Consider the following 18,221-nt stretch of genomic DNA (forward strand, 5'->3'; position numbering starts at 1 on the left):
TTAAATGGCAGATATTTAGATTTCAGCTGAGTTCTGCCTATTTCTTGAAAAGGAATTTTTTAAGGAAAAAGGCAGGAGATGTCACTGCCCTGGTAATAGGCAAATGTGTAGAAGCAGAGTGTAGCTTGGCAGAATGGCTGGCTTCAGGAGCAGAGAGGGCTTTCCAGCGCTTGCACCTCACTTTCTGCAGTACAACATGCAATGGTGCATTTCAGGGTTTCCAGCATGTTCAGAACTGAACCCCTATGTAAGCACTCTTACCACTTAATAGAAACTGGTGCTAGAAAATTCACCAAAATTTGAATTCTGTGGCTCTTTGTGTTTTTCACTGCCCAGGGCTCATTTTATGGATATTGTTTGGCCTTTTCCTTAAAACTGTAACTTACACTTTCCAAAAAAGTACAAGTTCTTTGCAATTCCTTAAAGACTTTGTAGAGGAATTCTAGATTCCTTTATCTTTCCACAGGGAAAGATCTCTTCCAGACATGGCTTTACTAAACCATAAAATTAGGGCTAACTAGTATGGCCTGTCCAGGCAGCAGCTGGGAGGAGCAGGAAATGTGTGTGAGCTCTTGCAGGGCTATTTATCAGTCTCCCACCCAAAAGCTTTGCACACTACAGAGGGTGCAAACAGAAATGGGGTATCTGGAAAGACCCAAGCAAGCAAAAAGGGAATGCTTTTTGCATCGTGGCAAAGTGGCTCCATGAGCACATTCACTGACTGTCCTCTCTTCTGGGCAGGCATCTCCTGTTTTCACATCTGAACTCGTGCTTGAGTCTTTCACCTGAAACTAGACTCAGTGGCTAGCACCATGTTTATATTTACATCTCTCTGCCATAAGCTCTAAAGGACTATAAAATTACAAGAAATATTTGCCACACCATTGACAGCAGTAACTGAGTGAAGAATTGCCAAATGGGAAATCCAAATTTGCAAACTCAGTATTCTGGGCTGGATGCCAAGTCTGTCTGGGTGCTGCGGAGGTGACACATTCAGTCTTCTCACAGGGATGCCAACGTGCCAACTGTATCCCTGGCACAGCATCTTCTGACAAACTTATGGAAAAGAACTGCTACCAAGTCCAGAGGGACATGCAAGCTGCTTTCTGAGCTTCCTTGGCAGCAACTCCATTTCCAAGTTGTGACTGTACTTTCTCCTATTTACAAGACCAGTTGTTTGTGATATGCTGTGGTCTCTGGTAGGATTTTGAAAAGTGCAAAAATGACAGCAGGATGTTGGTTTCCAAGTATAAACTAGTAAAATCCAGAGTAATTTTATTTCTCTGAGAAAAAAATAATATAGATACTAATTTACTGCAGCCCAGATATCATATGTTGCCACCAGTGTGGGAGAATCCAAATCCATTTGTTAACTGCCAAAAGTAAAACATGATCATTAGAATATGAAGGTTGTGGGGCTGATCTCTATAGCTTCCTCTTTTCAAATTGTTCTTCTTACCCTTTGTCTCACAGCTAAACTTCTTCACTATCTGTCAGTAATTTTTCAAAATGAAAGAAAAAAAATTGAAAAATCCTCCAATCTTCCACAGGGCTGCATGACCTCTAACTTGCAAAAATCCATTAGAAGAAAGCCTTTTAGTAACCAAATTGTATCATTTACAACTGCATAGCAGCCAGGAAGAGCACCATAAATTACTATTCTGTCACTACAGCAGACAATGGAAAGTGTGGGCAGGCTATTGCTATAAAGGAGGAAAACTAGGAGAGTGATAGAATTTAATTTAAATGGGGTTTTTTTTGCCTAATTTACTTCATATAAAAGCAAAATTTGTACTTACAGGTTAGTTATTTTTTGGCTGTATATGGAAGCAAGACTATAGCAAGACAATATAGCATTGTTTATTTTTAAGGTGTACCAGAATAAAAGCACCAAATCCAAGCCTTTTGAATTTTTTATCTCCTTTATATATTGAGCAAAAAAGAATGTAAAATATGCTTAGCATTTTTATTTAATTTTTTTTCCTACCATTTGAAAATTTGTCTACTGTTGAAGCTTGAGCAAAGAATGGTGCCTGGGAAACTGGTGAAATAATGTCACCATGGGGTAAAAGGAGCAAAGACTGTCACTGAGATGCTGTGGGTTTATGTGGTTACTCTTTCTTTTTAACAAGCAGCTGATTATTTGGAGAAAAGTTGTCTTGTTAAAAATTCTCAGCATACTTTTTTTCCCAAAATATAAAAATTAGTAGCATGTATCCCTGAGTACTTTCAATAGGTTTTGCAGGGAACTTAGAGCTGGCATTTTTAAAGATATTTTTGAGGAGGGAAAATAAAAAAACAAACCAGACAAAACCCCAACAATTCTGAAGTCTCTTTACAGCTTTTCTCCTGACTTTCAAATCCTGTTATACACATATCATAAAGACATCATAGAAAGAACAGAAGTCTAATTTTAAAAAAAATACAGGTTACTTAAGCATCTGTAAAATTATCTCAGAAATGCATATTTCTGCTTTGTATTTCCACCAGTCTGCACTGGGACAGTGAAGCTAGTGAGCTGAGCAATTGCTACTAGAAAAACCAAATACATAAGAAGAAATGCAGTTAGCACAATATTTCACATATGTTAATGCTTGCAGTTCCATCAGTGTCAGCTTTATTTTCTATTTGATATACACCAAAGCTGGCACACAATTTTAACTGATGAGGTAATGTCATTTTTAATTTAAGGAGCCTTAAGCTGTCCACTTTAACTAGTGATATCATCTTTGCAGCTGTCTCACAGGACTTCATGTAAACATAAGTAATGTGCCCTGGATGGTTTGGAGCAGAGTTGTTAAAAATGACATTGGTCATCATGAAGACTTTTTTTTTCCTTTGATCTCTTTAAAAATGCCAGACACACTTTATTGTCCTGTCATTTTTAGCTCTTCCTTGTATATTAATATGCTTGGAACATTTGAGTAAGCACCACAGTAGAATATAAAGGTCTAAACAAATTAATGGCAACATTTTAATATCAGTCGTAGTAAGATAATGAAAAGTAAATGAGATTGTCTGGCTAACAGCAGCTTGTTAAATGAAAGGGCAGCGTGGCTGAGACACAGAGGCAGGGACAGGGAGAAGCCTTTTGCTGCTGCCTGAAAGAGCCACAGGGCACAACCCAAGCTCCAAATGCCACCACTTTCTAGGAGAAGATAAAACTGGTTCTAAAGATTAGGTCTGATCCTCCTTCCTGTCTGGGGTCAAGTGAAATCATCTGCTAATAAAATTTAAGAACAGACTTGTCTCTGCACCTGCAGCTTCTCCCTCCCTTCCTTGTCTTGTATTCCCTGGGCTGGTTTAGCACCCTCAGCCTGCTGGGCTTGCTCTCCTCAGCCCTTGAACACCAAATCTGTCAGAGCAGACATTGCATCTTGGCATCTCTGGTGACAGGGCTGAGGAGCCCTAAAGTGTTGCTCACAGGCAAACTTTTACTACCAATCATTATTTGGTTATTACATGTTTTCCTTATACAGTCTTAGGTTTGATGTAAATCATCACTGAGGTTTTTAGCCCAGTCTGTCTAGTAATCACATGCTGTACAAATATGAACGTGGTAACATACACTTCTTGATTCAAATTCGTAAGCAAAGGTGATTTGTATTGAAACAATTTTTGTCTGAGAATAGCCAAGCGCTGTGACTGACTTGTGGATTTTGTGAAGTGCTCCAAATTATTTGTCCAGATAATAAGGAAAAGAACAGATTTTTCCGCCACTGATCTGCAGCATCATGGAGTTTTGAGCAAAATCTAATGTTTAGGGATTTATTTATTATTCTGTGGACATATGTTTGGAGGACAGCATATGGAAATCAAAGCATTGTTCATAAAGAGCTACAGCCAAGAAGACATTTTTGAATTCATAACAGAACTTCACAGTTTGAAAAGAATGCTATGCATTATGTATTGATAACAACACTACACAGACAAAGGAACACAATTTAATAATACAGAATTGTGCTCGTGAGATTTCCTTTTTTTTTTTTTTGTTAATTGGTTACTTTAGCTGACATTGTCTGCAAGCATAATGGACACCATTCTTCCTAATAGTTCCATGTTGCCAGATGATGTCTACAGACATAATGTAGTCCATTTTAATTATTTCATTTTGCTTACATCTTTCAGCATAATGCATTTTCCAAGCAAGCTAGCATTTTTCTTGATTATTTATGTTGTGTTATGGTTTCTAAATTAATTAGGTCTCCTTCTTTCCTGGAAGTTAAAAGTTTCTTCCTTCCATTTATCTACCAGGTATGATTATGTTGAAGTGATTGATGGAGATAATGCTGAAGGACGCTTATGGGGAAAGTACTGTGGAAAAATTGCTCCCCCTCCTGTAGTGTCTACAGGACCATATCTTTTTATAAAATTTGTTTCTGACTATGAGACACATGGAGCAGGATTTTCTATCCGTTATGAAGTTTTCAAAAGAGGTAAGAAACTATTCATTTTTACATTGTTCATTATGATTTTTACTTGCACCAGAAAGTTCACCTTAATTCTTTGGAATGGGGAGAATGCATGAAAATTCTTGAAAGAGGAAATCTTATTACCCTAGTCATTCCAAGGTGGGGTGTGTGTTCAGTGGGTATAAATCATCATGAATCCAGTGGGTCAGCTGCGTCTGAGGGTTGACTCCCCTGCATGAAATATGGTAGTTTTCGTCAGCTGTTTGTTTCAACCATCTTAAAACCATTAGCTTTATTGCTTTCCTTTTTTTTAATAATAATTACTGTATGATTTACAATGTTACTGCCTCACCAGCACTGCAACCTTCTGAGTCCCTGGGTTATTTTGGTTAGTGTTTTGCTCTGTGCTCCCAAGAGATGGCTGCGGGCTCGGAAAGGACCCGAGTACACATGGGCAGCAGATGATGTTGCTGCTGCTTTCACAAATCATGTTTGGGAGGTAAACGGGAGAAGCAGCTCACACTGATCAGGCATGACCTGCTGGATGCTCGTGCCAGGAATTAGCGCCAGTGAGCACAATTAGCTTTATGGGGCACAGAGAAACAGAGAGTGCAGGATTAACCAGACAGAGAGACACTCCCTCTTTTATAACATTCTTCCTGAATCAATAGCTGGAAGGGCTGTAAGGTCACTCTTTTTGGCATACATCTTCTCTATAGCTGGATGGAGAGTAATAATTCATATATTCCATTCCTGGAGAACACAGGACCAAAACTCATCATATATGAAAAGACAATAACCTTCATTTTATAGGGAAAAAAATTGACTTCAACATCAATGTTTAGGGTCATATTCACATAAGCAGCTCAAAACTTCAAATTTTCAATGCACGCCACTCCCAGTCGGTGCCCCATTTTCAGAACCAGTCCAAGTCCCTTTTATGCACCTATACTAGAGCCAGATTTTTAGCTGTGTTCAGCACACACTCTTGGTGGCAGCTGTACTGTTAATGAGGAGAAACACTGTAGTGAAGTCTCTTTTCTATTGCTATTGCTGCTCTGCACAGTGCTAATTGGGGCCACAGACCTCTTGTTCACCATCTTCCCTGTCTGTAAATCCACTCTTGACTCCCAGAAATTCTTTTGCTGACCTTCAGGGTCACATTTTTTGAAAGAATTCAGCATCCAAATGACACCAAGCTTTCCTGAAAAAATATCTCTATTTATTTTGATATCCTTTGGAGCCTAAACTCTTGAAAATGTGTTCTGACGTTTCTCAGTGCTTATATATGCAGTACCATCTTTCACGAAGAACAAGGCTGAAACACAAGAAGAAGCGGAAGAATGATCTGTGAAACAATCTATTTTAGTAACTGAACCCTTTCAAGAAAAAAGTTTTATTTATTTCCTGACAGTGTAGTGACAACTCAGAACTCTGACAGGAACATTGTGTTTATTTCCTTGTGTGGTCATTTACATGCCTCAAAGATACACATTTACCATGTTAAGATGGCATTATGAATGTGATTTTACACACATGGAAGTCAGGAAATGCAAAATTATGGCTCCCAGAGCAACTTTAACTCCAGTTCATTCCACATAAACTGTATATTAAGGCAGGACAGTTATCACCATGCAGTGTTAGAAAATGCCATGTGTACACAAAGGATACAAATTATCATTGCTGTGGGAACACAGCCCTATTTAACGTCTGAAAAAATGCATATATGCTGTACCAGTTTTGCATTTTAATATCTGTGCCAAATAAAGCAGTTCACCCTTTTGCACAGGTGAAAGGTGAAGCTCAGCTGCTCACACCAGACAAGTATGTCTGGTTTAGCATATTCACAACTTAGCTCACCATTTCCCAGGTATGGGAAGAATGATCCCAAGTCCAAGGTCCTGTGGTGCTGAGCTGAAGGCTGAGCTTCATTCCAGCACACAATCTATTTTTGCCCATTACTCTTTACTTCTCATTCAGCTCTGTAGCCAAAGAGACACTGAAGAAGTTGTAAAACTAAAAGAGGACTAAAACATGAAACACATTTTGCCCAACACTTAGCCCACATGAAATTTGCATCATTTTGGCTTGGGCAGACATTATATTTTGGGGTGCATGAGTGACGTATTCACTACGAAAGGATCTACACAGTTCACATTCAACATTCCTAACTTTAGTCAACTAAATTTATGGTGTAAACTGAAAGAAAAGAAAGTGTCAATCAAGAAGGCAAATGATTTTTTGTCTCAGTGACACCCCCAGATAGCAGATTAAATTATCCCCAATGCCATTTCTTTTTCTTTGCTCTCTCTGTTGCCTCCTCTCTGTATTTCCCTCAGTTCATATCTCTTCCTTTGTTTCATACACGTGTACACATGTAGTTTTTCCACCTCAGAAGTATCTACTTTTGGTATCTCCACTGGAACCTTTCCTGCCAGTTTTCCATGCACATTGGCCCACAGAGTTCCTCGTAGCCTCAGTATTGGTATAATTCCTGCAGCTGCTTCACAGTGTCAGTAAAGGGTCAAAATCTTTGGAGGGCATTTTAGTGAGACAGCTCCCCTGACAACAGTTTCTGTTTCTTGCACCAGATTGATTCAAACATGTTTAAAATAAAGCAAGCTGGCATCAAGATACTATGTGTAAGTGTAAGAGCCTGATGAGTGCGCACACTCGGAGCCAGGATCTGGCTGTATTTAATAAAGCAATAATGATCCTGGCTTACATTTTATATTGCATCTTTTATTGGATTCCAAGAGGAGTACAGAGCACTTAATACTATGAATGGCATAGCAAAGCTATTTTATCCTGGAACAGCAGCTACTGGTGGGAGTGAAGAGCAACAACCAGAATATAACCCTCCCCTACATGACAAGGAGACAAGGGAATGACAGGGAGAGAAGAGGAATATTCAACTAATGTGTAAGGGGGTGATTTAATTATAGGCAAAATGTAATTTCCCAAATTGGAATGGGTCAGGTTACATGAGCATCAATATCCACATCTTCCAAAATATGCCATGAAGTGTTCTGAATATTGATGTGATAGTTCAAGAATTTCCTCTCAGTGTCTGTTGAAGGGCAAGGATACCTGAACTGAGTAAATTCATTCAGACCTCTCTCTTGAGTGCTGAATTTAGCTGGAAAGTGGCCAGATCTGTAGGGGGTAATATGTTTGGCACATTCACAATGAAAACATTTTCTATAGTGAAATAAGAGTATTCATATATGCAACAAGCCAAACTGTTTTCCTTCAATGATCTGTGTTAGGCATTGGAAATCCTCTAAGGCTCCTGACTACAGTCTCTAAGGATGCTGGGCATCCTCACCCAGATTGATGTGAGTCTCACACACATCATCCTTCAGCACAAACCTGCCTGTTGCAACCAAGCTCTGCTCTCTGTGTCCTTCCTCTCTTCCATGTCTAAGGACCTTCATTTGAGTCATGCTACTCAAACTCCCCAGGCCAGCTGATATCCACCAATGCCCCAAGTCCTGTAAATCACTCTATTAAATCTGAAGTGTCAAAAGGCAGACCTTGTGGGAAGATGTGTGGGCAGCGCCTGCAGCTGACTTCTGAGCACATCTGCAGGTGTGGGATCCACAGAGAGGATTCCTGAGGGACCTGAATAAAGGAGAAATGAGATCCATCCACAAGAGAGGGATTCCAGTTTGTCCCCTGTATTCACAAAGGCAAATCCAGTGGCCAGGCCTTTTATACCCTCACATCTTTAGTACCAGTTTCCTGCTCCACCAAGAGCACTGTTTGGAGCATCCCATTATTCCATGGTGGGAACATCAGGGAAAGCTGGTGTGTCAACACTGACATTAGGTGACTTCTAGCAACACTGCCTGTAATCACACAGTTTATCATGCCCACACTAACAGCAACATTTTACTGGTGCACCTGTGTCAACACCACTCAGAATGAGTCACTCACCCTCAGTACATGTACGAATTACCTTTCACATTTAGTTTGTCAAGGAGGCATAGGTCACATCTGGCAGAGTTACTGAGTCAGTGCTCCAGGAATCTGAAACCACTACTCCCTCTACTGAATTCACTCACCCGCTTTTGTAAAAAGTTCTATTTCACCAATAAAAGCCTGTCAGCCATAAGATTTAAAGATTTGAGCTTGAAGTGGCTATAATTATTTCTCTAGGGCTCTGTCGAGATTTCTGCAGCTTACGCTTTCATTGTTCCCACATGACTTTGTATTTGTCATAATTTTTTCTAGAGCTGGTACAAGTTTTCATATTGTTCCATACAAATTGAAAATTGAAGATCAGACAGTATATGTGGATTGGGCTTTAAATGACTGACTATCAATAATAGGAACAAGCTGGCTGAATGATTAATGCAGCGATTAAAATGAGGTGTTTCATTGAAAAGCCACCTTTGCTGCTGGAGAGACAATACAACCTAATTTGTTTTCCAGCTAACTGCTTTGCTTAGTAGTACAGTGTTAACCCCGCTGATTTTTCTCCTTCTCGTACAGGACCTGAATGTTCCAGAAACTTTACTTCATCAAGTGGAGTGATAAAGTCCCCTGGATTCCCTGAGAAATATCCCAATAGCCTTGAATGCACTTACATTATCTTTGCACCAAAGATGTCAGAGATTGTACTGGAATTCGAAAGCTTTGAGCTAGAACCTGATTCAAATACTCCAGGGGGAGCATTCTGTCGCTATGACCGATTGGAAATCTGGGATGGATTCCCTGACGGTAAGAGAAAAATGGACTGTAATATGCATAACCATTACTATGTAGTGGCCTGCAGAAGGCATAGTCCCATTTTTTAAACTGTCATGCTAGAGATATCCTTGTTTGATTTATGTGAAGTGAGTTGAATTAAAAAGAAATGGAGAAAATGCTCTGTAAATTCATTCAGTAAAGCACATCATAGTGTGAATGATTTTTTTTAATGAAATATGTTCAGTTTTAACAGTTGGCTTAGCAGAAACCTCTGTGTTCAGTGGTAATATGTGATGAACCTCCTACACTAAAATAAATTAAATGTGAAGTCTTATAATGAGTCCTCAAACTTTCACAGCTAACCCAAGAGTATATTCCAGACATTTCCAACAAATTGCAGAAACTGGACTTCAGGTACTGACCCTCTGACTTGCAGAGGAATTGTGTTACAGACCAGCTGCCAAAGCAGAGAATCTCTTTGACAGAGAAAATGTGGTGTCCATGCAGTTGGAATCATTGTGACTAAACAATTACCCAGGTCAGTAAACAGTCACTGAGTTATTCATTCAGGTGACTTCAGTGACTGGGCACTGCAGGGTTCCTCCATTATAGTGATCTCTCTTCCAACAGTTTAAGCAAATCCCAAGGTTTTATCTTAATTTGTTAATTTATAATCTCTGATTAGATAGCCTCATGTGTCAGGGTGGGTGTGTTGGGTACCCTTCTGGAATGTCTCTGCCATCTCAGTAATTTTCCATTTAGTTGTTGACCACACTTGACCTTGTGCACATTCACTAAGTGCATAGCTAGATATTAGCTAACCCATAGAGCCAGAGAGCCCTCATTTCACCTTCTGCCCAAGCCTATATCCCTGTTTTACACTGAGTCTGACAAATAAAATAGCTACATGATTTCTCTAGGTTTTTCATGTACAATCTTGGATCTGCAAGATTCAAATCTCCCCTAGGCAGAGCGTGTATCAATTCTTCAAGGGCTCAGAGCCAAAGGCTGCAGCTCCAGCCTTAAAGGGATTGTTCAAGCTGAATGCCCAACCTTTAGGGTGCCCAAATGCCTGTGTGGAAACAGCTATGAAAAGCTGATTCTTAGTGCTGCCTTTTTCACTGTTTCTGTGTTTGGCATAAGCTGATAAAGAGAAGCATCTTGAAGCTGTCCTTTTTCTTCTTAATTTTTAATTTGTAGCAAAATTCAGTGACTGAAGATTTATGTTGTTTGTATAGGGCACTAATTACATCTATTTCAGTTTTCCACTAGTGTGATAACCCATATTAATAGATTTTTTTCTGTTTGTTTTATGAACAGCGTGGCAGTTTCTACAAACTGCTAATCCTACATTAATATTTGATTTAAATGAAAATATAACTTAAGGAATATACTTTAATAATGCATTAAAACTTGACTGTTTCCTAAATAAATCCCCAAAATAATTTTGCTTAAAGCTTCCATTGATGATGCAGGAAAGATATGTCTTTTAGCATATACTTGTGCTTTTTTGTTCATATTTTATGCTTAATGGGTTTATCATGGCTGTTTTCAGTCCATTTCAATAATGAGTGAAGAAAGACCCATAACAGTAGCTAAAAGACTATTTAGTATTTAATGCCTCAATTAGAAAAACAATATTTTAATAGTACAATAATGATGTCTGGAACATTTAATAATAGGTTTATTTGTATATAGGCCAAATCTGTCCTGTAGAGCTTGCATTTAAACTGATATTTGAAAAGATGATCCAGTAAATCAATTTATGTGTAATATAACCAAAAAGAAATGCATTATTATCAATGTAGAGGATTTCAAAGCAGTAATTTCCTGGTTCAAAAAAGTGGCTGAGCCATACTGAAGACCAATTATCAACAGGCATTATCAGCCTTCTCCAAACTGTCTCACAAACTCTCTGCACTGAAAATGATCCTGACATCCACTAAGGGTACTTGCATGTTTACTTGTAAATATTCAACAGAATTTGTAGGCTGGAAAAAAGTTTTCTTTGATATAAACTGTTGGAGGTTGCAGCAGTTGTAGGAAAAATGTTTGCTGCATCATTTCACTGTAGGATGATCCTCAGCCAGCAGTCAGTCTCTCTTGTTTAACTTAACACTACAAAGAAAGAGGGAGTGTGATTGCTTTTCTATAAATGCATCACAGGATGAATCCCTGGGAGGGAGAACTATTTCAGCTGAAGAGCAAGGCTGGCACAGGAAACCACTGGTACAACCTGGCCATGAACTGAAGATAGAGAATGTCTGTATGCTGGAGAATACAGAGAGAGAGAGTATCTGGGGAAAAATCAATCTAACGTGTATCCACATGAAAATAGTAAATTTCTACACAGTGGTAAATTAGACAGTATGGTTTCCTTTGATGGAGGGAGACTCACCCAGGGTGAGTCTTTGACCCATTTGTCCCTTTCCCTTTAGCCTGTGCAAAAGTACTCTGCATTAACTGATATTAACTAATATGGTTGTGTGCAGTTCTAATTTGCTGGTGTACTCCCGTGCACAGTTTCAGCACACATCAATTTGCACTTTCCCAAGATATTCCTAAGCATGATTTGGAGGACAGTGAATGCCAGGGATCTTTCTCAACAGGCAAGCTGGACATGGCCAGCCAGTAAGAGCCCCATAGGGGCAAGTTGTGTCACTCTCTTAGTCAGGTCCCAGGAGCAGTCCCTGTGACTGGCTGGGATGTCCTCTGGCCCACTCTGTTTAGTGATATATCCATAGAAAAGGAAGTTATTTTTCTTTGTTGTAATGCATTGCTGCTCACCTGCCCAGTTGTGTTAAAGCTGCTACATTGATATAAATGTGACAGAAGGGTTTTTTTAATATATGGAAAAAATGTTTATCCCTCAGTTCACATCCCCTGCTGCACAGCATCACAGCTGTGGTTTCCTGGGATGATGGCAGTATTGTAATAGGAGAGAGAGAACAGTTTTTTGGAAAATAGTTGTTGCCTCAACTACAGCAGAATCAGGTGGACAGCCCCCTGAACATGCACCTCTGTAAAACAGGCATCAGCATTTGAGCCAGGCACAGGTAGTCCCTCTGTTCACAGCAGGGAACAGAATCTCAACATCTACTTTAGGACACTGCTAAAGGACCTCTGGAGTGTCTGGTCTCATTGACTGTAGTGAAAGCTATGAATCCCTAAGTCAGATGTGAACTTCAGATGCCTAAGTTAGAGCAGATGAAACCCAACATAAGTAGAAAATGTTTTCACTATAGAATTTAATAAACTACAGTCCCCAGAGAACAGCAGGAAATAAATTTGCTGTTTTATACAGTTGTGAGTATTTTTTTCTTCCTTCCTCCCCCAAAAAAAGTGAAAAAGAAGAGAAATGTTCTTTTAAGCAAATTTTCACAATGATGTTTAAAAGGATATGTCAAAGTCAGTAAGCTTACATTTACATTTTACTTCTACATAATTTCTATTTCACTGATGGAAAACAATTTTCTGTTAGAGAATTTGACAACACCTGTAACAGTCATTCAAAAAGACATAAATCCTGAAATGCTCTGTCACAATCATGGAGTCCTCAGCCTACCTGGCTGTCCTTTCAGTGGATTGAAGCTGGCAAGTGCTGAGTATTTGCTACTTGATTCTACAAAATACGTGCTTATCTTTGAAGCATGTGAACAGTTAGATTGCCTTCGAAAGGTATTCACCAAGGACCCTTACAGGACTGAAGTTAAACAGTGGTGTAAGTGTTTTGCTGCTTCAAGAGGGGAATGCTAGACATTCAGGAATGTCTCAAACCTGGCATTTTGTTTCGTGGAAAAAACCCTGTTGAGAAATATCTGAGAACTACAGGTGCTTGTTGCAAATATTGTACAGAAAAGGGACCATGGTTTGAAAGAGATAACAGGTGGATTTAGAGCTGGAGAGTGAGTAGATCTCAGAACAGAAAGATATGATTTTGCGTGAATAAACTAGATACCAAAAATATCTTTGCCCAAGGCACAGATATATCTCAGCCAGCATCTGCTGAGAACACTCCATTGATGACTTTGAAGAAAAATAGCTCACTCAAGAGGAGGACTAGCTTTAGTGATGAATTGCACATATTCATCATGCAGCTCTCTTTGAAGCTCTATAGGCTGTCTACTAGGGCTCAAACGTAATTTAAAGAAGTTTACATATGGTTTGAGAACCACAGCCTAAGCATTGCTGCTTCAGTCAATACCACAAGAGCTTCCACTGAATTACAGAGCAAAGCAGAATGCTTTACTGCAAGCATTAACATCAGTGCAAATGAAGGTTCCTATTAATCTAAGTGTGTTTCTCCTGTTGTGGTTGCTTTCTACACTCTTGTGAGAAGCCATTAAGATCTAAGAGCATACACAAACTCAGTGTAGTTGACTACTGGAATGTGAAGATGGAATTAATTTTTTGTTTGTTTCTTCTTCAGCATCCTAAATTGTGTGCAGATATTTTTTCAATAAAAATTACCCACAGTGTAGTTGATGAAAAGCTTTAAAACTAAAATGCTGTTACATAACATTTGTTTTTAATATACCTATTTTTTTGTTTTGGGTTTTTTGGGTGGGGGTTCTTAGCCTAATTCCAAAAGCTAATATTTCAGCTAGATGGTTAGAAGTGTATTTCAGTAATATTCAGATATTTGTTTCAATATTGTGCAAAATGTTAAATACTAAAGAAAAGAAGAATCAGTAAGGATCAGATTTCTGTTTAGTCTTGAACCACCACCACCACTTTCTATATTCTGCACTGTGATCTGTAAACCTTCCAAAATACTTATTAAGACTAATCAAGGATTTATACAAGCTATAGAAGTAGATTCTGCATTTTGGGAAACACATGGCAAAATAGGTTTCTTAGTTGTTCCTCCATCTGTTAACCAGAAAGTTACTCAGTTTTCCACTGTATAATACTGTGCCAGTGAAAAGAGGAGCCAAGGTCTCAGAAATTGCTACAGTATGGGCAGCCAGATGAGGTAGCTGGCTCACTGAAATGCCTTTCTTCTGCAGGTAGTGTAGAAGCATCCTTGAGTGAGGACATAATCCAAGTGACATTTGGAGTAGCCCTTACTTAGGGATGCTGTCATAGCAACAGGATGATCCACAGTTAGAGGCTGGCCTAGTGACTTTTCAGCTCCTTCTGCCCCAAAATTCCCTTTTAGAACTCTACACAGTCTAATATGAAATCCCATCTCATTTCCCAAGGAATTGTCAAAAAGATGGTAAAACATAACCAGTGGCAAAGTCTACAGCAGTCTCACCCCCTGAATGATTCCTCAGATGGGTTTCCTGCACAGCATTTATTTGATGTGGTGACACACTAAATATTTGATAATTTATTGTCATTCAAAAGTTTTCAAGACTTGAATGGAAAAAGGAATAGAAGGGAGGAACTTTGTGTTGGCTATTTATGGAAGGAGAATTTCTATTTCATCCAGTTGTGCTCAGATCAATATCGTATTAGCTCAGCAGGCTAAGGTTTACACATTGCACAAAAAAATTCAATACCTCTTTGTGTCATATTCTGCACATTTTTGGCACTTGCATCCACATAGCTGGCAAAGGGAATAGTACTGTGATGGCAGGACCAATCTGTTGAAGACTCAAATGCATAATCACTAAATATTTCTTAAAAATTATAAACCAGTGAGTCATGGGGAATCTTAAAGCCTGTCTGCTTTAAACAAAGTTCTCTTCTGTTTGTCCTTTCAAAGAGGCTTCCCTACAGGAAATGGGAGGAGGGAGGCTCAGAGCACCATAACATGGTAGCCTTATCCTCCTTATATTCTTGCAGTTCAGAGCACCATCAGCAGCTATATTCTTGAAAGCCATTCTGAGAAAGAGCAGGATCAAAACTGTTCACACCCAGAAAATGCAAAAGAAAACAAAAACAAACACAAAACCAACAACCTGCGGCACCTGGAATATGGGGGCATTATTTTATGTTTTTAAAAGGCCACTAATGGTAACAGTCTAAACAAATTTCTCTCTCTGAAAAATAAAACCCTGAAGCTTTAATGATTTCTAGGATGAGGAAGAATTCAATTCATATCCTCTATAGGATGTTTCATTCTATCAATGCTGCATGGAACAACCTTAGTGGAAAAAGTCTGAATTGGCAGGTATTTCAAATGCCATGGGATTGCCAAGGCAACTGAAGAGTAACTGTGGCCAGAGTATGGATAGAAAAGCACATGCTGGCTAACAAGAGCTATAACATCTGAGCTCCCTCTTTCTGGCAACGCTAGGGCCTTACAGAAATGTGTAGCTTACATAAGTAAGTATTAAGTTATTCCAAGCTGGAACTGTTTTACTTGTTGGAAAATGCCAATAAAGGACTAGAAAATTATGTTAGCTGTAGATTTTCTTTGAACTGTGAATAATTAGGATATCTAAACATTTTACATTTTAAACTGAAAGTGTAATGGACTGCCTAGAGAAATGACAAGGTGTTAATTTAAGCCTGGAAAGCCAGTGGTGTAAGCATTAGAATAATGCCTCATGATTATTTTCATGATTGACTCCATGGGTGGGTTTTAGCATTATCTTCTCTTATTGTTTGTAAGCACAGATGTACCACCATTCCACAGCCTAGGGACCTATCTGTAGGGAATGCTCAAATGCTAGAAGGCCACATATGTTGGTTGTGATTTGAGTAGCTTAATTAAGGAAAAAGATTATCTCACTGCCCAGGAAATGTTGGAAAATACCAAAATCTGGTTTATACAGTATTAACATGAAGAGAGATCATGTAACTGTGTATGTGTGTGTATTCTGTGACATGAAGATATACTTAAGAAATTCTTGCTCTTTTGAAAGGATTAAGATTTCACTCTCAAATTCTTTTACAATATTCCTTAATATTGACCATATGGGCAAAAGAGCTGTGGGGTTTTGAAAGCCTAAATCAAGGGGGATGAAGAGTCATTGGTTATAGCCTCAATATGAGTCAAAAATGTTTTTCAAAGTTTGATATGAAATTAACAGATCATCTGCTGTATAGAGCATAAAACCTGGAAGGCACTGTTTGAACTCCTCACAGCATCTTGTGTACTAGGTCGGCAAATCAGGCCATTCAATTGCTCTTGTCATAAATTGGTGCTTCAATCACACTTTGGAAAATACTTGTGGTGCTTTGTATGAGTAATTTTGTGCATCACTGCCCTCTCTGCACACTTTGAAGGACACTTTGCTAAATCCTGGGTCTGTACATTTCCAGAGGTTCATGGAGTGCTATCCGGAGCATTTTAGAAGTACAATTGCCAGGGTTGGATAAACATTTTATTGTTCATCGCTAAATTATTGATGGCATTGTTATTTTGAGCTGTTACAGAAGTTGACCGTTTCCTGCTGAGGGACTGTCTTTGGGAGGATATTGTAGTGGCACCTATTGTTAAGCAGCCCTGGCAGTTTACTATTGTATCCTGTTTCTTTGCAGTTGGCCCACACATTGGGCGTTATTGTGGGCAAAACAACCCAGGACGTGTCCGGTCTTCAACGGGGATTCTTTCAATGGTATTCTACACTGACAGTGCAATAGCAAAGGAGGGCTTCTCAGCAAACTACAGTGTGTCACAGAGCAGTGTCTCAGAAGGTCAGTATTTATCTATCCCGCAGAGCTTCTTGGAAAATGCTCTCTGTTATGTCTTCTTGCACACCAGGTGTTTTCTGAAGCTTTAAAGAAACCTTAAATAAATAAGAGGGTAGAGAAAGATTGGTTCTGTTTTCCTTTTTTTCTTTTTTTTTATTTTAAAGAACAGCTGCCCTTTGAAAAGAAGTGCAAGAGGCAGAATTCTCCTTACAGTTTTATTCCACTGTATTGCCAGGAAGTTGGGATAATTATTGTGAAAAACTGTGCTGACCAAGGAAACGCAGGAATGCAGAGCAATTGAACACTTGCATTAAAACAATGAAACATGAACAATGAATGCACTATCCAAAGCCTTCTTTTATTACATGGAATAAGCTTTGATGATCGATTTCTTGAATAAAAAGAACCCATTTAATATATGTGCTCTTGTTAAGCACATAAGCACATTTCATAAGCTAGCTAAGCTTTGTTCTCTGTCTCGTATTTTTTTCTGAGTTGACTCCTTTTCATGCTTACCCTTTGGACAGAGAATGAAATGAAGTGAGGGAAACAGGAGAATAACACACTATGTTACACCATGTCCTTGCAGATTTCATTGCTTTCCTCAGTGATAAAACAAACACTTTATATCAAACTCTCTCTCCTTTCTGTGTCTTTACTGAGTTTTGAGCAGATTCATACAGATTTGATGTACTTGTTTAATGAAAAAAGGGACTAAAGAAAAATGAGCAAACTGAAAATTTAGCTGTAACTCCCCATCTCTCCTCCACTCCATGCCTTTCTAAGAGCTTTCTTACACACATGTAGGCAGGAAGAGGGAATGGGGGACTCACAGCCTCTGTGGATGGGAAGCATTGTACCTTCAGCTAATTTGGTTTCTCCCTATGGAGATGCTGCTCCCATCCCTTCATAACTAGCACAAAAAAATTGTGTCCCCCATGTCCCCCTCCTGCACAGTCACTCTCCCTAGGCTGTAAATGCACCATCACACTGAAGCCAGAATTAATAGTATCTGCTGTGCTGAGATGCCTTCAGCTCTTAAACACAGGACAGCAGAACAGAAGTTGGTGTGTATGAAAACCCTTTTGGATGGCAAGAGGAAGCATTTTATATGCTACAGACTTAGACAGAGAAGCAAATTCTCTCATTTAATTTCAGCCGCCCTTACCCTTTGTGTTGTCTGGTCACCTCCAGAGGACAGCCCAATCCACTTATCTCAGACATGTGAGGTGTCCCCAGGAGTTACTTGTCCCTCTCAGCAGACTACAGGGGAAGCCAATGTGTCCGGATCAAACTAGACACTTTTTAGGTATTTTGATATTACTCCCCCCTGTGATGTTTTGCATTCTCTGTAGTGGCTTATAGCTTTCCTTTGGGTTTCAAGCAGAAGTTCCTTTCCTTTGAGTCTTACCCTGCTGTAGTTCAGCTTCAGTACTTCACCATGTACCTAATACATTGAAGCAGCACAGAACTGGGGGAGAGGCTCCTATTCCACAGGAAATGCTGTTGGTATTATTGAGTTAT

At 39.2% G+C, this 18,221-nt stretch overlaps 1 protein-coding gene across 3 annotated transcripts in view; it reads left to right on the forward strand.

Annotated features, from left to right (window-relative positions):
- The window catches only part of NRP1 (neuropilin 1), a 113,691-nt gene that overhangs the window by 42,578 nt on the left and 52,892 nt on the right, over positions 1–18,221 (forward strand). For all 3 annotated transcript variants that reach the window (XM_030971547.1, XM_030971548.1, XM_030971549.1), the window contains exons 4-6: positions 4,255–4,436; positions 8,910–9,137; positions 16,545–16,700. In XM_030971547.1, coding sequence (XP_030827407.1) covers positions 4,255–4,436; positions 8,910–9,137; positions 16,545–16,700 — 566 coding nt within the window. The remainder of the gene's footprint in view (positions 1–4,254; positions 4,437–8,909; positions 9,138–16,544; positions 16,701–18,221) is intronic.

The sequence above is a fragment of the Camarhynchus parvulus genome, chromosome 2, assembly GCF_901933205.1.
Source record: "Camarhynchus parvulus chromosome 2, STF_HiC, whole genome shotgun sequence".
Classification (NCBI taxonomy): domain Eukaryota; kingdom Metazoa; phylum Chordata; class Aves; order Passeriformes; family Thraupidae; genus Camarhynchus; species Camarhynchus parvulus.